Source organism: Mobula birostris, chromosome 17, assembly GCF_030028105.1.
Source record: "Mobula birostris isolate sMobBir1 chromosome 17, sMobBir1.hap1, whole genome shotgun sequence".
Classification (NCBI taxonomy): Eukaryota; Metazoa; Chordata; class Chondrichthyes; order Myliobatiformes; family Myliobatidae; genus Mobula; species Mobula birostris.
In genome coordinates, this window is record NC_092386.1 from 19,372,965 (window position 1) to 19,399,205 (window position 26,241).

Sequence of the window (26,241 nt, forward strand, 5' to 3'; positions counted from 1 at the left end):
CTTTGGCTGGCATTAAGAATTGTGACCTCTCATGGACTGTTCTTTGGCTTGACAACATAATCTTGACCCCAGGATGCTATATAAAGGAGGCAGTACATGCCAGGTGTGGCCCTATAGCAGTGGCAATGACAACCCAACACTCCAAGTTGCCTATTGGTGTTGAAATCCCTATCCATGCTCTTGATCCCTCAAGGAGGGATTACTCAATTCTGTTGTTGATTGATTCCACACAGTCTCCTTCAATAAACACAAGACCACAATAAACTCTGCAGCCCACCTCCTAACTCACACAAAGCTCTCCTTACCCATTATTTCTGTACTTACAAAATCAAATTTCTCAGATATTTCCACCGTGCAGTTCTAGCCTCTTTGATACCCTTAATTCTAATTGCTCAGCACTGGCAACTTCCATCCTGTAAGCTGTGCATTACCTTCCTAAAACTCCTCATCCTTTTATTAGCTGTTACCTTTCACCAACCTTTTACCTTGATGACACTTTATATTTTTTTATGACAATCCTGAAGAGTATCTTGGTCATTTAATTACACGAAGTACACTAAATAGCTGTATTGATATTACTCTAAAATTATTCACCTGCTTTGTTTAAATTTGCATCCTTTTTTGTACACTCATTAGTGCAAGTGTCATTATATACAATATGTGGTTAAGCATTTATCTCAGGAATTGTTATGAAGCCTGCACCAAAGTACTGCCTAGCAGATAATAGTTTTTGTGGCAATGAGCCAATGATTGTTATCTCAAGGGAAGAGTAATGAATAAAGATTAGATTTTATCAGCGGAAAAGAGGAGGAATAGAACGAAGAAATGTTTCTCAAGCAAGATGAGTCATAAGTTTCTTTAGTTTTGAATTGTCATTGCAACAGATCAGACTTTCTGTACATTGCGTTTCTGCAAGGATAATGGCATTTCTTTTGTAGATACATTTGACGAAGCTGTACACTTCGCGAACCTTTTACTTAATTCATTTTTTTTTCCACGTTCACAGGCATTTATGGTCTTTAGAAATGCTCTTTTCATTCTGTGCTAAATCCTTGAGAGATTGCAGCAGCCGGACCAGAATCTCACAATTTAATGGGAACTGCTCTGCAGAAAGGATGACTCATAGTTGCGGCTTGTGCTCGTTACTTCGCAAGGTTTAAAAGATCTGAAATAATAAATGCTTATATATGAGAAGCCATAAAGTAAAATTGCTCAGAAAGCTGTATTTCTACCATACCAATCATTTGGATTCCTTTTAAGTGGTGCTTTTTAAATAAAGAACAATTAAAAATCTGTTTTCTCATAACTTCGGGAAGGTATAAAGATGTGGATATCAAACAGCAAAAAGATATAACCTATCAGTATGACATTACAAGGTAAAATACCCTCTCAAAATGCATTAGCTGGGATCATGTGAAGAATAGGTGTTTCGCATTCTTGAATCTTAAAGAGTTATATAGACCAAAGAAAGGAGATGTCATTGTAATTTTGTAAGAACTTATTTTATGTGCTAGAGGCTCCAATTACCAGCATGTAGTTGGCTCAAATGTATTAATGATTGCATACAGATTAATTAGATTTTATTTCTTTTCCAAATAAAATGTGATCTCATTTAGTTTTTAGTGCTTGGAGTTAAGAGAAACTAGAGTCTTAGAAACTAGTAGATCCAGATAGTTATTAAAAACTGAATTGTTCTAAAGTTTTTGTAATTTAGTGGATGCTGCCTATGACTAATTATTTAACAAGTTCCTAGAGCCATAGAAATAATGTTTTACCTAAATTGGCCTCATTATACAATATGAATAGCTCATTTAGCCTGATCTTCCCATGCTGGTCTTTAGCCAACAGACCCCTGTCATTTGAGTAATGGAAACTTGTCCTTAAAGAATTCATAATTCACTACCCAGATATTGAGATGTGGAATAAATTAGCTCTCCAGAATTTACGTTTGGGGGGCGGAGGAAGTAAATAACTAAGCGCAATTTTTATTTTCAGTTGTGCTTTTCGTCTTTTCCTCTTGAACTCTGTGGAGACTACCCCTTAAAATCATAATGAGTACTTTGTTTTCTCCATTGGGGATACTTTTATCATACTAACAATGCTAAATTGACCAAACTGTGGTTCTGTAAGCACATTCTTGGCTCATTATTAAATATACCCATTATGTTAGTTGTTGTATATTAGATTGCATCATTCCGTTTGTAACAAATGATTAAATACATGCCTTTATCCAATAATTTTTAAAAATATATGTTAAGTAATCGATCTGTTTTTTTTTATTTGTTCAATTGCATCTTTTGGAATGTTTCTCCAGACTTGAAGTGGAAACTAATTGGCATCAATGCTAATGTAGTTGCATTAACTATCGGCCACTGATAAAGTTTTAGTAATAGGATTTATAACAGTTAAGTGTTAATACTTCTGGAATTAATGGAAGATTAGGTAATTAGATGGGACAAGATATTGATGCAAATAAAATAGTCACAATAAAAAAATGAGTGAAACATTGAAAACAGTGGTATAGTGACCAATCAAGCTCTATTATATTTATTCTGTTTTTAAATAATGATAGGTATGGACGCTGTGTCTTGGATGTACATAAAATTAGATAGATACATGACAGTGTAATGATTCTAGTAGAAATTGGTCATTTCTAGGAATAGGAAAGAGTAGTGATTACTGTATTTATAAAAAAAAGTTTGCCAGATGGAGCAGAAAATTACGTAAATTGGATTGGAAAAAATGCAATGAAAAAATTGCAAACTATGAAGTTTTGCAATTCAGGTCATAGGCACTAAACTGCACTGATACAATTAAACTGTACTGGATGAAGTTGTGATGAAGGCAATACCTACTAGAACACGATCAAAACATTTTCATACATCCATTGTTGGGTCTTTAATGCCATGGGTTTCCAAAGCAATAGTTTTGCTTTAGAGGATACGAGTGGTAAAGAGGGAGAGATTGTTCATTGCAAGTACATTAGCAATCACATAGACGAATGGAATTTTTCTATGAGGAAGAAGTTGAAATGCCCCCTCAACAGGGGGATGGAGTTGTAGGTGGATTAATGTCTGTAGTGAAAAGGGGATGGCAAGGGAGGTGAAATCTCACAGATCTTGTTACTCATGTGCTTTTCCCTATTTATCACCATGTAATAATTTGGAACACTTTTTAGAAACACATTGGTTAAGATCGCATTTATTCAAGTTATACTGCATGCACCATGCATTTGGTCACTCACCCAACTTGTTGAAAGCATGTTGAGTCTCTGTGCATCCTCCTTATGCTTGTACTTCTCCCCAGCTTTGTGTTACCTGCAAATCTGGAAAGATTGCATTCAGTTCCCTCATCCAAATTATTGCTGTAAATTGTGAATTTCAGATCCTTGTAATGTCCCACTAAACACCCAGATAAAGATCTGCTTATTCCTATTTCATTGTCCTGTATGTCAACCACTTCACAAGCCACTTTATTGCTACCAGTCTCATTAGCATTAATTTTGTACTCTTTAACATCTTGGAGGGACTTAAAAAGCTTCCAAGAGTCCAAATACTCCCTATCCTCTTGTTCTCCATTCTCTATTCTGCTAGTAATGTCCTCAAAAGAAATCTCCAGTAGATTTGTTAAACAATATTTCCTATTTCTAATCCCATCCTGGCATGGTGCAATCCCATTAATGTTTTTCAAGTGTGTTTTGTTATCACATTTTTATTATAGATTCCAATATTTTTCTCACTACTGATATTTGACTTACTGCTTTGTAATTCAGTCTTTTATTTTAATTCTTTTAAAGTAATCAGCCACCATTCTGTGATGCAGGATAAAGGAACACTAACCCTTTAAAATGTTTATAATCTTGTTGGTAAAATGGATCACAAAACTCCAGATATGTGTCTATTTTGCCGTTGGTGATTGATTTACAAACGTAATTTAAAACTAATTATTCTGTCACCTGCATTTTTTAAATTGCTAAAGATATTTTTCCTTCATTTGCAGTCAGATAGCTACTTTTGCACATTTGTTCCAGTGCCAGCAGGTCAAAAATCCTACATAGGTGAGTGTTAACCATAATCTAAACCAAGCTTTGTAGCTCTGTTTTGAATATGCTCTCCTGTGATTTCTTACAGAGAACATGGTGCATTCCAGTGACTGAGGTGAAATCTTTCATGGCCAGTTGTCTATATCTATATTGGAAGGCAGGTTTTCATAGAACAATTAAACTGAATGTTTGTCTTCTGTGGGTACTGTCAATGTAAGAATTACTGCCAGTATCTGCACTGCATTTGGTGTTCTGCAATGCAGAATTTAGGTTTTTAGTATAAATAAAAATCCTATGATTTATCTTTTTTGGTGAATTCATACATATTTGAAGTGAAGTAAACTGAATGTTACTTGACAAGTGTCCTTGCTTGAAAATGTTCTTTGTAGGACAAATAAATATAAACATCTTAAAAAAAAAGGTTGTATGAACATGTAACACTGATTTTTTTTAGATTATGAGGACATGCAGTCCTCTTTTATTGTCATTTAGTAATGCAAGCATTAAGAAATGATACAATGTTCCTCCAGAATGATATCACAGAAACACAAGACAAACCAAGACTGAAAAACTGACAAAAACCACATAATTATAACATATAGTTACAACAGTGCAAAGCAATACCGTAATTTGATAAAGAACAGACCATGGGCACGGTAAAAAAAAAGTCTCAAAGTCTCTCGAAAGTCCCATCATCTCACGCAGATGGTAGAAGAAAGAAAAACTCTTCCTGCCATGAGCTTTCAGTGCCGCAAACTTGCTGATGCAGCACCATGGAAGCACCCGACCACAGCCGACTTGAGTCCGTCCAAAAACTCCGAGCCTCCGACCAGCCCTCCGATACCGAGCACCATCTCTGCTGAGCACTTCGACCCCGGTCCCGGCAACAGGCAATAGGCAAAGACAAGGATTTGGGGCCCTCCCCTCCGGAGATTCTCGATCGCACAATAGCAGCGGCAGTGAAGCGGGCATTTCAGAAGCTTCTCTAGATGTTCCTCTGTGCTTCTCATGGCTGCCTCCATCAAATCAGGATTATGCACGGTACCCTACTTCAAAAATACGATATCATTTCGGAGCAGCCACGTGTGCTGCGTCACGCCGCCATCTTCTCCTCCCCTCCTTTTTATACCCGAAAGAAAACAAGGTTCACAAGATATCTGTTGTCTTCAAATGTTACATAAGAAATATTTTCAAACTGTTCAGTAGGGATTACTTTACAGTTTGTGGATTTTGTTCACTTCTTGTTTTCCTTGGTAGGTTTGATTGCTGTGTCCAGGAGCTCACATGATAGTAACTGGTGTTATATTTGAAAGTTGATTTGTACATTCCTTGTGAATGTGATAAAAATACTGTCAAGGCTCAAATCTTCCTGAAGCAGGGCACTTTGTGCACCCTCATTTATTTAAGTTCAAGAACTTGTGCTGTAAGTTGTTGAAAATCTGAGTTAGTAATGCCATGTGACAGCCAAGACACAAACCAGTAAAACTCTATGGATGCTAGAAACATTAAATAAAATAATCAAAAATACTGAGCAAGTTGGTCAGTTTCTGTGGAAAGTAGAACAAAATTCATGCTTTGGATCAATGACGTCATCAGAATTGGGAATGGAAAACGATATGTAGGTTACTAAGAGAAACAGGAGATCACAGAAGAAAAAGTAAGGTCTGTGATAGAATGGAAAGTAAGGTCTGTGATAGAATGAAAAGCAGGAGAAATTAAATGGCAAAAGTAGTGGAAGTTCAATGTATCTGATCAAAGAGAAGAGAGATAGGAGCCAGTGGACTAGAAAATACTTGGTTTCTAATGGTAATTCTGTAGATAACTACCAATAAAATCTTTTTTGTTAGTCAACTGGTCTCTGACATTCGCACCTAGACAGTGCAGGCAGAAGACGAGCGAGGTCCTTTCTTCTGAAGCAGCCCCTTGACTTGATTTTCTGATTTATTTACCTATTTGGTGGCTTCTGAAGAGACCAGTGAGGAGAATGGAATAATTGTAGACTCATTGAGATTTGGGTTATCTGACTGGTGGATAACTGCTGAGAGCAGTCTCAGAGTAAAAGGCGGTAAATGATCTCTGCCACAACTAGTGCAAATGACTGATGGAATTGGTGCTGTATTTTCTATTGATATGATGCCTTCAACGGAAATACCAACAGCCACACTGTCACATAAAAATCAATGTCATAGACCTTAAGTACCCCACAAAGACCACATGATGGCCTCTAACCAGGCGACAGAATATCTCAGATGCTGGAGGAACTCGGGAGCCGAGTGGGATCTGTGGAGCGAAATGGACGGTCATTATTTCAGGTCAAGAATCTACTAATGGATTGAAAGACAGAAGAGCGATAGCCAGCATAGAGGCTTGGGGAAGGGCGGAGCAAGATCTGGCAAGCGATAAGTAGGCCTGGGTGTGGGGGAATGACAAGCAGGTGGAAGAGGAAAGGTAGTCATAGAGGCTTTGAGGTGATAAGTGGAGGTGCCAAATGACTGGATGAGATCGAATATGATAGGAAAGGAAGGTGGATCGAGGGAGGTGGGTTGGGCAGTTAGGAACAATCATGGGGAGGGACCCAGTGCAGAGTGTATGAGTAATGGACAGATGGTGTGGGTGGAGGTTGAGCAAGGAGCAGGATGATGGAGGGCTAGGATGGGCTTAGGAGGAAGTGGGTAGATCAGGAGAAGGGAGAAAAGAGACAGAAGAGGAGCACTTTACCTTAAATTGAGAATTTCATGTCATCTGGCTGTAGACTATGCAGACAGCATAAGGTGCTGTTCTTCAAGTATATGCTTAACCTCGCTCTGACAGTGGAGGTGGCTGAAGACAGACATGTAAGTGTGGGAATGGGGACGAGAATTAAAACATTTGTGAAGTGGGAGCTCCAGAAAGCCACATTGTCTGGTGCACGGCAGAACAGTCACTGAGTCTGTGCTTGTGTTCATGGCTGTAGAGGAGGCCACATGGAGGGCAGTGAAGGTAATATTCAAGGTTGGAGGAGGTGCATGTGAATCTCTGCCTTACCTGGGAGGGCTGTTGGGGCCCTGGATTGTGATGAACACGGAAATGCAGGGGCACGTGTTTCACTTCCTACGGTTATGGTGAAAGTGCCTGGGGAGTGGCAAAAAATGGTTGGGGAGAGCTGAGTGACCAAGGAGTCACAGAAGTGGTCCTGCAGAAAGCGGGTGGGGTGGGGAGAAGGTGTGACTGGTGGTGAGATAGCATTGTGGCTGGTAGAAGTTTCAAAGAGTAGTGTGCTGAATGCATAGGTTGGTGGGGCGAAAGGGGAGGACCAAGGTTATTCTGTAGTCTCTGTTCTGTCTGGGGAGAGGCGGGGCATAGAGAAGCAGGTATGTGGTGAGGGCTCTATAAATGACAGGAATAGGGAGGTTTGGGTGAGGACCTCGTTGTCTGAGAAAGGAAAATGGCATCATTCATGATACCATAGCTTATCACACCAGACAGCCAGCCACTCTAGTGTTGTTGGGTTGATGTTGAGCAGGTCAGTATTAGCTAAGTCAGATGAGAGTGGGCAGTTACGCAGAACGTGTTTAATGTTCTGCACCCTTTCGCCACACTCACAGGATTCGCTGGTCTTTAAACCCCACTTCACCATATTGTCTCCCATCCAACAAACTCCCGCTCTCGCTCTGTTGAGAGTGCACCACTTCCGTCTGTCAAGCAGTGCCCCATCTGGCAACATTTCTGTGGGGTCTTGCACTGTATTGTTTGGTGGGGTTCTGGCTTCTATTTGTTGCCAGAGGTCAATCCTGTATGTTTGGGGGGATGTTCCGTGTGGTAGTTCCTCCACTGTAGCAAAGCTTTTCCTCGATTTTAGGCGGTTGGAAACTGGCACATGATGATGTAGTGGGTGCCGTGGATCCGAGTTCTGTTTACCTGTTCCAATTTTTGTTGTAGTGTGTCTTCGGATCTCTGGAGGAGCAATGCCTGCAAGTCTGTAAATGATGTTAGTGGATGGCAACATTACAAGAGCTGGTTGGATTATGTGTAGGTTAGGTATCTATGGGAATGTGGGGTTTATAGTAAAAGTAGTGATCACAGTCCCTGATTTATTCTAGGATCATTACATGTAACATCTGCATAGACTCCAGGTTTCTCTATGATAGATTGGTTTAAGGAGTTTGATTAGGAGATCTGTGAGCTAGCTAGCCACAAACACAAGGTGTTCTTGGATTGGAAAATTCAAGTCATGAGAAGAAAGTGAAACACATCTATAGACATCTTGAGGGGATGTCATATAGATCTACAAATACCCAAAGGCTGAGATCTAACAAAAAGCAGTTCTAGAAAACAGATGGTGGCCTATATTTCAATGCAACCTGAACCGAACAAAAGCTTGAGAGACTGTAGGTCAGATGGGAAAAGAGCATCTCGAGCTGATGGTATCCCTGCTGTATTTCTAAAATGCCCTCAAGAAGAACTTCTCTTGTACGTTCACAGTCTTTATCTGTGAAGTGATACCATGCCACAGGAATCCATAATTATGACATTTTTAAAAAGAAGAGGAATCTCGTCATAATGACAATCTACTCACTGTCTGCTCCTCAGAAAGCCATGGCACGTTCCTTCCTTGTGCTCCCAGTAGCCAAAGACTACTTCCCAATAGACAGTATTGATACTGTCAGTTGTAACTATAAACAAAGTCACCAGAGGGAGACAGCTGGTAGATGTAGAAGTCTTTATTTGGGACATATACAAGCTAACAGCCTTTGGAGTTACTTGAGGGGGTGGGGAGAGAGAGAGAGACTGCCTGACCTAACATTACAGCAACATTTTATATGTTGAACAAATGTGACAGGATGATTTCTGTAGTTGCAATGCCCTCATAATGCTTCTTTTGAGTTGCCTGTAGTTTTTCAAATTTCTTGGTCTTCCCACCAACTCACCCAAAATGAATGTTGATTACTGTGGTCTCTAAATTGTATTCATTAAATGGGAGTTGATTGTATCAGTGCCTATGCAGACATCTCAGTCAATTAGATGTCACCTAGTTTGCAATCTACTCTAAATGCTGTTTGTGGTCTCTGAGTCATATTCATGCACTGGGATGTTGATTGCATTCATGTGTATGCGGACGTAGATCAGTCAGTTGGGTGTTTCCTGGTCCGTAATTTTACTTTTCCAAGCTGCATTTTAAATTTAATCTACAATCGGTATTCAGATCTGAAGATGGTTTGCTCTTGAGGTTAATATTTGCTATATACCCCGACTCTAGAATATGCCCTAACACTGCCCATCTAACGAATGCGATCCTCAGTACACAACGACTCAAGGAAGCAGCAAGAGGCAACATTAATCAAAGTATGTGGTCTTTCTTGACCTTATAAAAAGCTTTGCAGTGGGAAATCCTTTAGAAAGTTTTGATTGCCTCAGGAATTCAGCTTCAGTCTGCCTGTTGTGTGATGGCATGAGTCTAACCAAATTGATTCTAACCAAAGTGTGATCATCATAGATGAAATTGAATTGTAGAGTGGGGTCAGGAAAAATATAAACATGAGAAATTCTGCAGGTGCTGGAAGTCGAAAGCAACACATACAAAATGCTGGAGGAACTCAACAGGTCAGACAGCATCCATGGAACTGAATAGGTAGTTGGTGTTTCAAACCAGGACCCTTCTTTAGTTATGAAGGAGGGTTTCAGTCTGAAACATGGACTATCTATTAATATCCTTAGATGCTGCTTGACCTGCTGAGTTCCTCCAGCATTTTGTGTGTGTTGCTCATTTTTCCAACTATCTATAGAACATAGAACAGTACAGTATAGGCCCTTCGGCCCACATTGTGCTGACCCTCAAACCCTGCCTCCCATATAACCCCCCACCTTAAATTCCTACATATACCTGTCTAGTAGTCTCTTGAATTTCACTAGGATATCTGCCTTCACCACTGACTCAGGCAGGGTATTCCATGCACCAACCACTCTCTGAGTAAAAAAACCTTTATATCCCCCTTGAACTTCCCACCCCTTACCTTAAAGCCATTTCCTCTTGTATTGAGCAATGGTGCCCTGGGGAAGATCCCATTCATTAGATGGGCAGTGTTAGGGCATATTCTAGAGTTGGGGTATATAGCAAATATTAACCTCAACAGCAACCCATCTTCAGATCTGAATATGGATTGTAGATTAAATTTAAGATCATCTCCTCAATCTTCCTTGCTGAAGTGTTGTAGCTTACCTGCAGCAGACTCCCACTTCAGTGGAGATGATCTGTCGGGCAAGTGGACATTTCTTCAGCTCCATTCCAGAATCAAGATCCTTCTCATCCTGTTCGTCAAGCTGCAACAGGCAGCTGATGCATTCTTGAAAGTTGAATTCCCATGTTATCACTGAGCAATCCATGAGAATGGACTATCCGTGAACATCCATTGGGACAGCAAGGTGATGCAGCAGATAATGCTGCAATCTTGTAGCTCCAGTGAAACATGTTTGTTTCTGCGGTCCTGAGACAGAGGAGTCTGTGGTGGCCAGTGCTATCATGTTTGCTGCTGTGTGCTGGGCAGCAGGCTGAGGGTAGCAGACACCAACAGAATCAACAAACTCATTCTTAAGGCCAGTGATGTTGTAGGGATGGAACTGGACTCTCTGACAGTGGTGTCTGAAAAGAGGATGCTGTCCAAATTGCATGCCATCTTGGACAATGTCTCCCATCCACTACATAATGGACTGGTTGGGCACAGGAGTACATTCAGCCGGAGACTCATTCCACCGAGATGCAACACTGAGCATCATAGGAAGTCATTCCTGCCTGTGGCCATCAAACTTTACAACTCCTCCCTTGGAGGGTCAGACACCCTGAGCCAATAGGCTGGTCCTGGACTTATTTCCTGGCATAATTTACATATTACTATTTAACTATTTATGGATTTATTGCTATTTAATTATTTATGGTGCAACTGTACTGAAAACCAATTTCCCTTGGGATCAATAAAGTATGACTATGACTAACCTCTGATGCTGCTGGTGTGGAGTTTCACATTCTCCCTGTGACTGTTTAGGTTTCCTAGGGTAGTCTAGTTATCTTCCACATCCCAAAGATATACTGCTGGTATATTGATTACAGCTGGTGTAAGCAGTAAATGTTCGGAGCATCAGGCTGGAGTTGATTGAGACAGAAAAAAATGCCGGGAAATAAGTAGGGGAATGGGGTTGATGACAATTAAGATGTCTAATAACAGAAGGCATGCATTTAAGGTGAGGGGGGTAGTTCCAAAGCAGATGTGAGGGTAAGCTTTTTACAGAGTGGTGGATGCCTGGAATGTACTGCCTGGGCTGGTAGTAGAGGCAGGTTCATCAGAGACGTCTAAGAGGTGTTCAGATAGACACGTGAATGTGAGGTCATTGTGTAGGCAGAAGGGATTAGTTTAGTTTGGCATCTGATTACTAATTTAATTGGCTCGTCATAACATTGTCGGCAAAGGGCCTGTTCCTACTCTGTACTGTTCAATGTTCTTGAACAGGCAGGGACTTGATAGACAAATGGGTGCTTCCGTTGTATGTGATTCCATGAATAATTCAGTATCTACCAAGCTTTGCCCACAATGAAGCCGAGAAAGGGTGCATTACTTTCCATACTTCTCAGCAAAAGCAGTCATTGATGAGTAAATTCGCCATCTCCATACATTGACAAAATCAAGGTGATGAATCATTCATCCCACCATCAAGGCTGTTTTGTTGGGCTACTTCACTGCCCAAGTTACATTGTCCTTGTGCCTGATAACAGACTTCTGAAGCTTGCTCTGAGTTCTGTGACATGAGACTTCCAGGACGATGTTCTCAAAGATTCCTTAAAAACATGTAATACTCTTTGACTCATGGGAAATAGTGGCCCAGAACTACTCAGATGGAGGAAAAATATTGAGAACTAGAATTATCTGAGAACTGACTGGAAGCTGAGAAGCAGCCAACCAACCCAGAATGGAAACCATTTGTTCTCAATCGTGATGGGCTACCTACAAAGAAAAAGGGCAAAGGTGATGTGAACTTTTACCTGCCTTAGTTCATTCAAACAATGAGCAAGCTACTCATCAGATTTAATCTTTAGCCTGTTATTGTCATTTCTACAACACATCCTCCATGTACCTTTGCATTGGACAGGTAGGAGACATGAAGTAATCTTTGAGGACACTTCCAGTTGGATTGCTATTTTGTCATTAAGATCTATTGGGCAATGGTTGTATCTGATATAGCCTCAGTTTCTTTCTGCTGCTTTTAAACTAATTAGATATATTTCTCAATTTTGCATCTACTCTATCTAAAAAGGTCTGTGTATGTCAGCTACAAGCGTTTAAATCAGGCATTAACTAATGTAAGTAAACAAACTGGTTTGATAAACATCCAATAGTTCTAACTAGTATGGCACTGAATGCAAATTATTTAAGAAAAACGCAAGAATCCAATTTGTATTGTATTGATTTCCTGTCTGAGTCTAGATGTATTGAACAGACCATTTATTCACCTGACAGTAGAGGCAGTAAATTCTTCACCATCTACAACTGGGAAAGACTACAATATACTGTAAAATATTTGCTATCCTTTTGATTAATTTGTTTATTCAAGCCACTGATAGATTGCAGGCTAGCAACGGCGCACACAGTTCTGGAAACCGTATAAGCATCCCTATGAATTATACTAATGTGATCAGAAAACAAGCACTGTTATTTGTTTCTGCAGTTCTGCATTTTTCAGTAATAATTTGAATTTTCAAACTCTTAATGTAAAAGCTAGCATATATTTGGGTTAGCAATCTTATTCCAAGCAATAAACAAATTGTGTTGCCAGTGCGGCTATTGTTTTCAAGCCCAGTATTAAGTAGTTGATGTGCTTGAAATGCATGCAATCTTCTGAAATGTCTGTGTAAAGCTATCTTGTGTTACTGAATGTTTGTAGTGATAGCAGAAGTTCTTCACTGGTGTACACCAGATAATTTTGCTGAGCAGAAAATAAGCGAATGAATTATTTGAACTGCCTATATCTCCTATCCCTGATTTATTCACTCAACTCCCCAGTGAATAAATGTTGGTTTTCACAGATAGATCCATGCCTGCTGACCAACATGTTCATTTGTTACAAAGGGAACATGATTTTTTTCCCCTAAGAATCATCCTTCCATTGTAAGTCATGCAAAGAATTTTGAATTTATGTTTTGAAATTCTTTCATACTTTGACAATTAGCACTTTATAGAGTGTTAGGATAATGGCACACGTTTATTAACTGCAGGTTACCCTTCAAGTTGTACACCATCTTACCGAGAAGTATATCCTGTCCCTTTGCCATCCTGTAACTCTCTCCTCATCGGTATTGTGAGGGTCTCTTCACCACAGCAGACATCCCACCCTGCAAAAACTCGTTTCAGGGAGGTAGCACCATCAATTTGTGGAAGACTCCCGGAACTTCCGGGAGAGGTGGGATGTCTGCAATAGAGTAGCTCCTTAGCAGCTAGCCAGCTAGTTTAAATAATGTTAGCTATGCTAATGAATGAATGACACCTGATAAACTCACCTCAACATGTCTTTTACAGTCTTAACCCACCATGGGCTATAGAAAAGTCACTGTTGCAAACAGTGCAGCAAGCAACACTGTCATTATTTTTGATCCCTATTAGGCAGGGGTACACTTTAGTGTAGTCTGGGGTGACGTATGTTTTATATTTTCTTTTTTTGGAACACTCTGCCATGGCGTTCTCTCTCTCTCTCTCTCTCTCTCTCTCTCTCTCTCTCTCTCTCGCTCTCTCACTCTCTCGCTCTCTCGCTCTCTCGCTCTCTCACTCTCTCGCTCTCTCGCTCTCGCTCTCTCTCTCTCTCTCTCTCTCTCGCTCTCGCTCTCGCTCTCGCTCTCTCTCAAAAAAATTGATTTCTGGGATATTGTATATAATTTGCGGGCATCAGGGAACCACTATTAATATGTGTGAGACTCCTGGAACTTCCGGGAGAGGTGGAATGTCTGCCACAGGTTGTTCAAGAAAGTGGGTTACCACCACCTCTTGTGAGCAGAGGGTGACACAATGGCCTACTGTAAGCTCCATCCTAACATCTGGCAATGCTTGTGTGGAACTTGCAAGTTCTCTCTGTGACTGTGCAGGCTTTCCCCAGGTGATCCAATCAACTCCCATAGAAACCATAGAAAACCACAGAAAAACTACAGCACAGAAACAGGCCTTTTGGCCCTTCTTGACTGTGCCGAACCATTTTCTGCCTAGTCCCACTGACCTGCACACGGACCATATCCTTGCATGTACCTCCCATCCATGTATCTGTCCAATTTATTCTTAGATGTTAAAAAAGAACCCGCATTTAACACCACGTCTGGCAGCTCATTCCACACTCCCACCACTCTCTGTGTGAAGAAGCCCCCCCCAATGTTCCCTTTAAACTTTTCCCCCCTCACCCTTAACCCATGTCCTCTGGTTTTTTTCTCCCCTTGCCTCAGTGGAAAAAGCCTGCTTGCATTCACTCTATCTATGCCCATCATAATTTTATATACCTCTATCAAATCTCCCCTCAGTCTTCTATGCTCCAGGGAATAAAGTCCTAACCTATTCAACCTTTCTCTGTAACTGAGTTTTTCAAGTCCCGGCAATGTCCTTATAAATCTTCTTTGCACTCTTTCAACCTTATTTATATCCTTCCTGTAATTTGGCGACCAAAACTGAACACAATACTCCAGATTCGGCCTCACCAATGCCTTATACAACCTCATCATAACATTCCAGCTCTTATACTCAATACTTTGATTAATAAAGACCAATGTACCAAAAGCTCTCTTTATGACCCTATCTACCTGTGATGCCACTTTTAGGGAATTTTGTATCTTTATTCCCAGATCCCTCTGTTCTACTGCACTCCTCAGTGCCTTACCATTTACCCTGTATGTTCTACCTTGGTTTGTCCTTCCGAAGTGCAATACCTCACACTTGTCTGTATTAAACTCCATCTGCCATTTTTCAACCCATTTTACCAGCTGATCGAAATCCCTCTGCAAGCTTTGAAAACTTTCCTCACTGTTCACTACACCTCCAATCTTTGTATCATCAGCAAATTTGCTGATCCAATTTACCACATTATCATCCAGATCATTGATATAGATGACAAATAATAATGGACCCAGCACTGATCCCTGTGGCACACCACTAGTTACAGGCCTCCACTCTGAGAAGCAATCCTCTACTACCACTCTTTGGCTTCTTCCATCGAGCCAATGTCTAATCCAATTTACCACCTCTCCATGTATACCTAGCAACTGAATTTTCCTAACTGACCTCCCAGCGGGACCTTGTCAAAGGCCTTACTAAAGTCCATATAGACAACATCCACTGCCTTCCCTTCATCCACTTTCCTGGTAACCTCCTCGAAAAACTCCAATAGATTGGTCAAACATGACCTACCACGCACAAAGCCATGTTGACTCTCCCTACTAAGTCCCTGTCTATCCAAATGCTTGTAGATTCTGTCTCTTAGTACTCCCTCCAATAACTTAGCCACTACTGACGTCAAATTTACTGGCCTATAATTTCCCGGATTACTTTTCGATCCTTTTTTAAACAATGGAACAACATGAACCATTCTCCAATCCTACGACACCTCAGCCTTAGACACCAGCATTTTAAATATATCTGCCAGGGCCCCTACAATTTCAACGCTAGTCTCCTTCAAGGTCCGAGGGAATACCCTGTCAGGTCCTGGGGATTTATCCACTTTAATTTGCCTCAAGATAGCAAGCACCTCCTCCTTTTCAATCTGTACAGTTTCCATGATCTCACTACTTGTTTCCCTTAATTCCATAGACTTCATGCCAGTTTCCTTAGTAAATACAGATGCAAAAAACCCATTTAAGATCTCCTCCATTTCTTTTGGTTCCGCACATAGCCGACCACTCTGATCTTCAAGAGGACCAATTTTATCCCTTACAATCTTTTCACTCTTAATATACCTGTAAAAATTCTTTGGATTATCCTTCACTTTGACTGCCAAGGCAACCTCATGTCTTCTTTTAGCCCTCCTGATTTCCTTTTTAAATATTTTCTTGCACTTTTTATACTCCTCAAGCACCTTATTTACTCCCTGTTTCCTATACATGTCATACAACTCTCTTCTTCTTTATCAGAGTTGCAATATCCCTTGAGAACCAAGGCTCCTTATTCCTACTCAGTTTGCCTTTAATCCTGACAGGAACATACAAGCTCTGCACTCTCAAAATTTCTCCTTTGAAGGCTTCCCACTTACCGATCACATCCTTGCCAGGGAACAACCTGTCCCAATCCACGCTTTTTAGATTCTTTCTCATTTCTTCAAATTTGGCCTTCTTCCAGTTTAGAACCTCAACCCTAGGACCAGATCTATCTTTATCCATGATCAAGTTGAAACTAATGGTGTTATGATCAGTGGAACCAAAGTGCTCCCCTACACACACTTCCGTCACTTTTCCTAACTCGTTTCCTAACAGGAGATTTAATATCGCATCTCCTCCAGTTGTTACCTCTATATATTTATTTAGAAAACTTTCCTGAACACATTTTACAAACTCTAACCCATCTAGACCCCTAACAGTATGGGAGTCCCAATCAATATGTGGAAAACTAAAATCCCCTACCACCACAACTTTATGTTTCCTACAGGAGGATCGGGGAGTTGATAGGCATGTGAAGAGCATTGGGTTACACAGAAATCAGTGAGAGAATGGAATTGCGCTGAGAGCCGCTGGAGACTTGATGAATTAACAGGCCTTAATGACATAAGCAAATATGAAAAAAACATGAATTAGACATAAATAATAAATGATAGCCTTGCCAAGAATGCTAAGAACCATTAAATAAATAAAACATGAGCAGAAATAACAAAAAACCTCTGATATAATTCCATATTAAAATGTTGCATAAAGGGGAAGAAACTACCACTTTGAAGATGTCAGAGTATTGGAGTTCTGTTAGTTCTGTCACTTACAGATTCAGAACCAACACTTAGGAACCAGTTAATAATCATGGTGATTTTTAAAAAAAAACACCCTTTAAGGAGACGATAATACATGAAAAACTGCCTACAATGCATAGCTCATTGTTTCAGATAATTACAATGGAGACTCAATGACGACTGGCTTTCATTTTACATGTATCACCTTTTAGAATATTCACGCGGGTGTTTTTGAAAAGTGAACTCTGTGTGTGTGTGTGTGTGTGTGTCTCTCTCTCTCTCTCTCTCTGTCTGTCTCTTGGGAAGTGCTGGGCTTGAACTACGGAAAAGATTCTACTACAAAAGTAATTTGGTTGCTGAAAAACTTTTGAAGAGTGTGCCTTCAGCTTAACTGGAGATTAAAAATTTGAAAAATAAAAATAGCTTTCTAATGCAGATCATAAACACGAGATTCTGGAGATGCTGGATTCCAGAGTTCCACACACGAAGTGCTGGAGGAACTCGGCAGGTCAGGCAGCATCTATGGAGAGGAATAAAGAGTTGACATTTCAGGCTGCTGACCTGCTGAGTTCCTCCAGCACTGTGTGTGTGTGTGTGTGTTACTCTAATGCAGATTATTTACATGGTACAATGAATCATAAATGTAATGGATCCGATTAGATGAAAAGACAGAGGAATGGAAATTGTATTTAAGTTGCATTCTGATAGTATTATTGTTGTCACCTTTCTGTGGTTTGTGGCACATTGGGCAGGGACCTTGCCGTTTCTTTAGCAATTGTCTGTTTTTTATGAGGCCCATTTGCTAGCTGAATGCTCAACTCAGTATGGAGCCATCTGGATTCGAACCTGGGACCATTCGCCTAGAAGTCTGGTGCCAATGCCACTACACCACTGGCCGGCTTTTCTGATGGTACACCAACCAGCTAATTAATTTTTGAACTGTAATTGCTTTTGCTATGCAGGAAGCACAGCATTAGTGAACTACAGTGTAATAATTGTCATCTGTTTTAGAATTGATTATAAAGTATTATAGAAACACAGAAAACCTACAGCACAATACAGGCCCTTTGGCTCACAATGCTGTGCCGAACATGTACCTTAGAAATTACCTAGGGTTGCCCATAGCCCTCAATTTTTCTAAGCTCCATGTACCTATCCAGGAGTCTCTTAAAAGACCCTATTGTATCGGCCTCCACCACCGTCGCTGGCAGCCCATTCTATGCACTCACCACTCTCTGCATAAAAAAAAACTTACCTCTGACAGCTCCTCTGTACCTGTTTCCAAACACCTTAAAGCTGTGCCCTCTCGTGTTAGCCATTTCAGCCCTGGGAAAAAGCCTCTGACTATCCACACGATCAATACCTCCCATCATCTTATACACCTATGGAATTATGGAATGTATAATCTATTACACAAAACAGAACTTCATAGTTTATTTTTGAGTTGGAGAATTGAAATCATAGGCTACCATTTTCATGTCTCAGTTTGTTGATCTATTGATGCATCTGCCAGGATTATGTGCTGAGTTCTATGGAAGAAAGATCTGAACTGCAGTCTTCAAGATAGAAGGCAATGCAACCATTGCTAATATCATACTTCCTTAAGTAGATCAGTGGGTCACACAAAAGATACTTGATATTCATTGTCATTAAGATTCACTGGTACAGAATGCTGATGTGGATGATGTAAAGACCCCAGGAGTTTTAGTGAGATTCAACAGAAATAACTTCCATGAAGCAAGAATTGAAAATGTATTCTTTTCTGAACAACTAGATAATTTTTAAACATTTGGATAAAAGCAATAGCCTACTAGGTTTGCAGAATGTAGACTACTTGGAGCCATTGGTTAATCAATAAAATACCTCAAAAACAAAAAGTGCTGGATATAGTTGATGTTTTCGGTTTATTTTTAACAAGCAAATAACATTTTTATTCTCTTCATTAGGGCATACTTCTAGAAAACATGCAAAACATCTGGTTAGATTTATGAAGTTAACCAACTGCATATTTTGAAGCTTAGGAATTCCAGAACAGGACAGCAGTTTTCCCTGTGTATTTTGGAGGCAGCTAGCTTTATTGTAGTATTTACAGAGCAAATGTCTTGTACTGCTTTGGTATACAGCAAGTTAATGCAAAAACACAATGAGCTACCTGACTGACACAGTTATATTGTCTTTGCCAAGCTACTTCAAAGCATCAGATAGGAAATTCAGTTTATGACGATCCTGTCCAAAGGGACCTGGGCTGAAGTGAGAATGGATTGGTTAACTGATCTTTTTTCAGATCAATGTTATCATTCATCTCAAAATATGAAAGTTTTGACTCAGGATAAGATCTTGATAAGAAACTTGCCTGGCACACCTAAATTTGTCAGGTGAATTTATTTAAGTTTCAGTCTTGGTGGGCAGAATAAGATGGCTGGTTGCAACAAAACAACACACACAAAATGCTGGAGGAACAAAGCAGGCCTGGAAGCATCAATGGAAAAGAGTATAGTTAATGTTTTGGGCTGAGACCCTTTGTCATGTCTGGAGAACGGTCTCAGCCGAAAACGTTGACTATAATTTTGTGTGTTTTGTGTGTGTTGATGGATTTCCAGCATCTGCAGATTTTCTTTTGTTTGGGCTTGCAACAAAAATCATTTTATTTGAAAAGCATTTTAACAAGCAATTTTAAGGCGTATTTCAAAGTTTACTAATTAGGCATGTTAGAGCACTTTCTGGACTTGGGGTGTATAGCAAAACATTAACTTAAGCCACCAATCTTCAGATCTGAATATGGACTGTAGATTAAATTTAAAATGCAGCTCTGGACAATGTGTTCCTAAGACCATGAACCACAGTTAACTGGAAGACCAGACAATACTGATTTAAAATTTATTTGCGTGTCTGTAGTGTGGGTGCAACGAAGGAAGTGTGAAAGTTATATGTAATTCAAAGGAAAGCATTGTAGATATATTGTAAATATAGAATTGTCCTTTTATCTTTAGCATATATAATGTCATGTAAGGTTGGGTTGAGCAGGCCTCTTCCTTCGAAAGGGTCTCAATAGGATGCCTACTGTGCCTCATCTTGATGAATAAAGAGACTATTTTATATCTACCGGCTATTTCTCTCCGGTGACTTTGTTCACATGACAACAAAGCAAAAAGATTTTGTTTATGCCACAATCTTCAGAATTCTGCTAAGGGAAATATTTTTTGCTCATTGAGCTGCTAGCCATGAAGATTTACTTCTTGTTTGAATGGTTGGCACTGCTCATGAGATTGGATTGGCTCTGATCATCCTTGTTGCTCTGTATTCAGTGTTTTAAATGACATGAATCTAACTTGCAGTTTCAGGCAAAGTGTGTAAACAATTCAGAGCATATACAGTACTTCCAGGAAAAACAAGAAAAAATTGCGAATTCTTGTGTGTCTCACGAGATGTGTTCTTGGTTACGTTTCAGATTTCTGTCTTTTGGATATAGGCTGACATTGCATTCATAAAATGATGGAATGCTATACTTTTGGAAGAGATATTAAACTTCTTATATTTTGTGGTATTGGCTTGGTGACTGAGCCAACATTTGTCCTTAAAACTATTAGTAGAATAGATGGTTGCTATTTGTGGGACGTGGCTGTTCCATTACTTATCTACATCATGACAGTGACTATGTTTTCTTAATACTCCTTACTTTGCTGAACGTTTGAAATGTACTGAGAGTAAGAAAGAAGAAATACAAAGAAACTTCTCTTTATTGGTTCTATAATGTTCAGTTGAAAATAATAGCATATGCATAAATGTTGCAGACTCTTTTTTTTGTTATGGATTGTTACTTATGGAACAAATTGAAGGAGACGGATTAAGTTTTCTGCTGAGTTTAAGACAATAAGGTCAGCAAATGAATAAATAAGCCACTGATTAAGACCCTTGACGCATTCGGCAAAAGTTCGAAGTAAATTTATTATCAAAGTACTGTACAGATGTGTCACCATATACAATCCTGAGATTCATTTTTTGCGGGCATACTCAATCTATAATAAAATAATGACTATACAGAATTAATGAAAGACGAAAAAGGAAAATTCTAAAACTCTGCATGAAGATTGGTTGCATGTTTTATTTACTTTCACTATTTTTACTGGAATAATTCAAGTGCTTTCTGAACACAGAGTCCAGTTGGAAGGTACTGTGCTCAACACTGCTAGAATGTATAATGTGACAAAGACTATGCAACATTAAAATTACTGTAATTTCGTTTTGCAGTTGACTTTCAACCTCATGCAAACATGGACATTGCCCATCACATGTTACTGTTTGGATGCAGCTTGCCAGCCACTAATGAGGAGTTCTGGTAAAAATTCTAATTTGTATTTTCTATATATTTTTTAAAAAAGATGGTGAATTTGCTTGACAATTGATGAATCATTGCCTTAACTCAGTATATAGTTATCATCCAGGACGACTTTAGTCCCGTACTAAATAAATTGGGTCTCTTATTGTTTGATATTGTACATGCATTCTCTGATCATCACAACACAAATATGGCCTAATAAAATAAGATCTATGGGAGAGTTTTAAAAACGCAAACAGCAGGAATTCTGCAGATGCTGGAAATTCAAGCAACACACATCAAAGTTGCTGGTGAATGCAGCAGGTCGGACAGCATCTCTAGGAAGAGGTACAGTTTACGTTTCGGGCCGAGATCCTTCATCAGGACTAACTGAAGGAAGAGCTAGTAAGAGATTTGAGAGGGGGAGGGGGAGATCCAAAATGATAGGAGAAGACAGGAGGGGGAGGGATGGAGCCAAGAGCTGGACAGGTGATTGGCAAAGGGGATATGGGAGGATCATGGGACAGGAGGCCCAGGGAGAAAGACAAGGGGGGGGGGGAACCCAGAGGATGGGCAAAGGGTATAGTCAGAGGGACAGAGGGAGAAAAAGGAGAGTGAGAGAAAGAATGTGTGTATATAAATAAATAACACATGGGGTACGAGGGGGAGGTGGGGTATTAGCGGAAGTTAGAGAAGTCAATGTTCATGCCATCAGGTTGGAGGCTACCCAGACAGAATATAAGGTGTTGTTCCTCCAACCTGAGTGTGGCTTCATCTTTACAGTAGAGGAGGCCATGGATAGACATGTCAGAATGGGATGTGGAATTAAAATGTGTGGCCACTGGGAGATCCTGCTTTCTCTGGCGGACAGAGCGTCGACTGTACCTCTTCCTAGAGATGCTGCCTGCAACTTTGATGTGTGTTGCTTCTATGGGAGAGTATTGCATCTATTAAATCAGACCATACTATAAACTCTGAAATTAAATGCAGTAGTTTTAGAAACTTCAACTGAGAATCCGTAGGTTAATTTGTCAGCTGATTATTTTGTGTCTGGAAGTTGTTCAGTTACAGATAGAGCTACATGTTTAATTACAGATTGGTTTTGATATTATAGCAGTGGCTATTTAAAATTCATCTTGGAAAAAAATCCCTCACAATATTGTTTGTTAGAAAATCATTCTATATTCTGACAATGTTTAATTATATTATAGGGAGGTACAATAAACATTGACGGTTATTTTCCTGCTAGCAATCGCATTATGTTATAGAGAATTTAAAAATAATAACTTTTTTTTCTCAATGTAATATTATATGCATAGTCTTGTTGTTTTTCTACTGTTTGCAGTAACTCAAATCTTTTCCCATAGAGCTCATCTTTTCCAGTTTACAGTCTCTCAGATATTCTGTGTAAGATAGATACTTTATTGATCCCAAAGGAAATTACAGTGTCACAGTAGCATTACAAGTGCACAGATATACAAATATGAGAAGAGAAGTAAGAAAGAATAAAAACAAGTTACTTTAAAAGTTTTACAAGTCCAAGATTCCAAGGTCACTTCACCGGCTATAGGTTGATTTATTATAAAGCCTTATGGCTGAGGGTAGGAAAGATCTCATAGTGCTCTTCGGAGCAGCGCAGTTGTCTTAGTCTATTACTAAAAGTTCTCCTTTGTTCAGCCAAGGTGTCATGCAGAAGTGAGAAACATTGTCCAGAATTGCCAGGATTTTCCATGGCATCTACCACAGCCTCCAGTGTGTCCAGTTTGACTCCTGTAACAGAGCCAACTTTTCTAATCAGTTTTTTGAGCCTTTTGACATCACTCGTATTGCTGCCATTGCCCCAGCACACCACCACATAGAAGATTGCACGGGTGACAACAGAGTGTGAAAGAGTGAAGGAGAGGCCTGCATACTCCAAAGGACCTCAGTCTCCTCAGGAAGTAGGAGTGACTCTGGACCTTCTTGTACGCGGCTCCTGTGTTGGTGCTCCACTCAAGTCTGTCGTCTAGGTGCAGCCCCAAGTATTTGTAGGTCCTCACCATATCCACACACTCACCATCAATAGTAACAGGGAGTAGTGCAGGCTTGGTCTTCCTAAAGTCCATCACCATCTCCTTTGTCTTACTGATTGTGAGCTGCAGATGATTCCAGTTTGCACCGTGCGACAGTGTCCTCCACCAGGGCAATCCAAAGACAGTCACAATTGTTTCCAGGCAAGTCCGAACTGTGTGAATTTTCAAGGAGCTTCCATGAAATTAGCAGCTTTATTGCTGAAGGCAATGTTAGCAAAAGCATCTAAGTTCATAAAAAAAAGTCTTAAAAATATACGACTAGTTTAATTTTGGTCTCATCAAAGATGCCAATGTATATAGTCATAGTACTTGATTCAGCACCAAGAAAAAGCAAAATAGTAATAATTAACAGCTCAGTTATAATTGCTGATATAGTCAATTATAGTTGATTTGTGCAATGAAGCCCATTAATTTTCCTATAATTATTGAGGGCAACAATTATGTGGAAATTGTGGTGGTACACGAACGTGCCATTGCATAAGTAGTAAGAGTACACAGAATTCCAGTAGTAGTTGGAGAGAAGCATGTTTAATATTTCAAATGGCAAACATTAGTATTTTTAAAAAGATGTATGCACAATGACCGTCTCTTTTTTTTTCCTAGTCGGGTCAGTAGTGAGTTACTCCTAAATCTTTGTTGCATTTTTCCAGCATAATGCACTGTGATGTAGCTGTGCATTTGATTGGAAGAATAGATTTTGTGGAGGTGTTTCAATATTTGTATTGGAAAACCTTGCTTCAAATTATAATTAATACTTTATTTTGTTGCAGCATCAGTGAGTAGTGTCGGATGAATATAAGAAGCAGGTCCAGTTTAAGCATGAGCAGTAGTAGAATGTCGTATGAATGTAGATAATAATTGAACCTGAACTTATCTCTTCTTCAGAGCAAGGAAGAACTTACTGCTACAGGCAATTGACAACAATTTCTTTGCCATTGGCTTAATTTGTATTGGTGCCACACAATTAATGAAGAGAGCTCGGAGTGAAGGGTCAAGTCAAGTTTATTGACATTTAGCTGAGTGAGTGAGGCCCATACCAGTCAGGTTGACCATGGATGTTGCATCCCAGCTATCTAGATACACAATCCTGAGCAGTACAGTATGGAGAGCAAGCCGTTGCCCATGTAGCAATCTCCCCCTCTCCATGCATCTTATGAACCCAAAGGAACGACAGTGACCAATACAATTTGACATCAGCAGCATTGCATGAGTTGCCAGTCAGTGTTAAGCTCAATGTAGCATTGCCTTTGGGACTCCAGGTCCGCATTTTTGCCTCAGGCTTTACTCCTGAAGCCTTCCCCATGAGTGGGTATAGCTGCAAGGCAGTGGAAGTTTGAGATCAGAGTTTTCCTTCTATATGAGCAGCCAACCACACTTGATGAGCCCCATCTGCCCAAAGCAACTGGTTTTAAGGTGCCAGTTACCCGCTTTTGCCCCTTCTCCGAGCTAGGGAGTAAAGCACAGTAGTACACATAACACACAATAACTTAGGAAAGTAAGAATTAAATCTGCAAATGAATTGCGCACAGATAAAGTGCATAATTAAATATTGTAGAATACAGTACAAATTATCTGGTGACACTTCAAATGTGATGCCGCAGGGAGTTCAGAGTCTTCTGGCCTGAGGGAAGAAGCTGTTTCTCATCCTGACCATTCTTATCTTTATGCATTGGAGTCTCTGGCCTGATGGTAGAATGTCAGAGAGGATGCTGGATGGATGGGTCCTTCATTAAAGATTGCCCAGCATAAATATGAATCAATATTTGGAACAGCATACCTTTGAACCTTTCAATTAATGTTTTTGATATGAATTCTTTGGCTATATAAAACCATAACAGCTCACGTGCATACCCACACCCACACCCACCCCCACCCACACCACCCACCACTACACTGTACTAGTTACCTCATTATTCAGATGTAATTAGTTATGCTATCTTTTCAATAAACATTCACATATGGTATACTATTATATGCAAAGAAAGCACCACAACATCTTTAAAAAAACCTCTGTGTGTTTTGAGCTGGACCGTTGAATGTTAATGAAGGTATCAATAAGAATACAAGATTTACAAAGAGAACACTTCAGCAAACAAAATTCAGTTTTTAGTCTGCGCAACTGTTTAGCCTTATGCCCTTACATATCCTTCATTTTTCCAATACTTGAGGTTAGGGTGGGGACGGGGTTGTGTTGGTGCTGGCACTATAAGAAGACACTGGAAGCAGTACAGTACCACACACAACTAAAAGTAATGTGCCGACTTGGGAAAGGCAAGCAAGTTTATTTGTATAGCACTTTTCAAACACAAGGCAGTTCAAAGTACTTTACATAAAACAAGATATAAAAACCATACATCAGATTTCAGACAATATAAAGAGAATAAAATCACACAAAAAATAAAGAAATGAAAGTTACAGTGCAGGAGATTCTAATTAAACGCTACAGTGAAAAGAAAAGTTTTAAGCCCTGATTTAAAAGAGCTTAAAGTTAAGCAGACTTCTGATCCTCTGGAAGGTTATTCCAGCTATGTGGAACATGGTTACTAAAAGCTGTTTCACCATGTTTAGTTTTCACCCTGGGGATGGTAAGCAGACCTGCCCCAGATAACCTGAGAGTTTGGGAAGGCTCATAATACAGCAAGAAATTGGAGATGTATTTTGGCTCTAGACCATTAGGTACTTTATAAACCAGCAGTAATATTTTAAAGTCAATCCTCTGATGCCAGTGGAGGGATCTGAGAATTGTAGGAACTTCTTCCCAAGCTATCCTAGCACCTTTTGAACACTAGGAAAATTGCCCAGCTGCACACTGAGGTCCAGATAAATCCCTGTCACTCTACTCTTCCAGCAAAATGTTGGAAATGTCTTCTCACTAATGTTATCAAGTG

The 26,241-nt window shown here is 39.8% G+C and overlaps 1 protein-coding gene across 5 annotated transcripts in view; it reads left to right on the forward strand.

The window, feature by feature from the left end:
• pam (peptidylglycine alpha-amidating monooxygenase) overlaps positions 1-26,241 on the forward strand; it is a 187,030-nt gene that overhangs the window by 56,403 nt on the left and 104,386 nt on the right. For all 5 annotated transcript variants that reach the window (XM_072281334.1, XM_072281329.1, XM_072281333.1 and 2 more), the window contains exons 4-5: positions 4,000-4,057; positions 21,215-21,302. In XM_072281334.1, the coding sequence (XP_072137435.1) occupies positions 4,000-4,057; positions 21,215-21,302 (146 nt within the window). The remainder of the gene's footprint in view (positions 1-3,999; positions 4,058-21,214; positions 21,303-26,241) is intronic.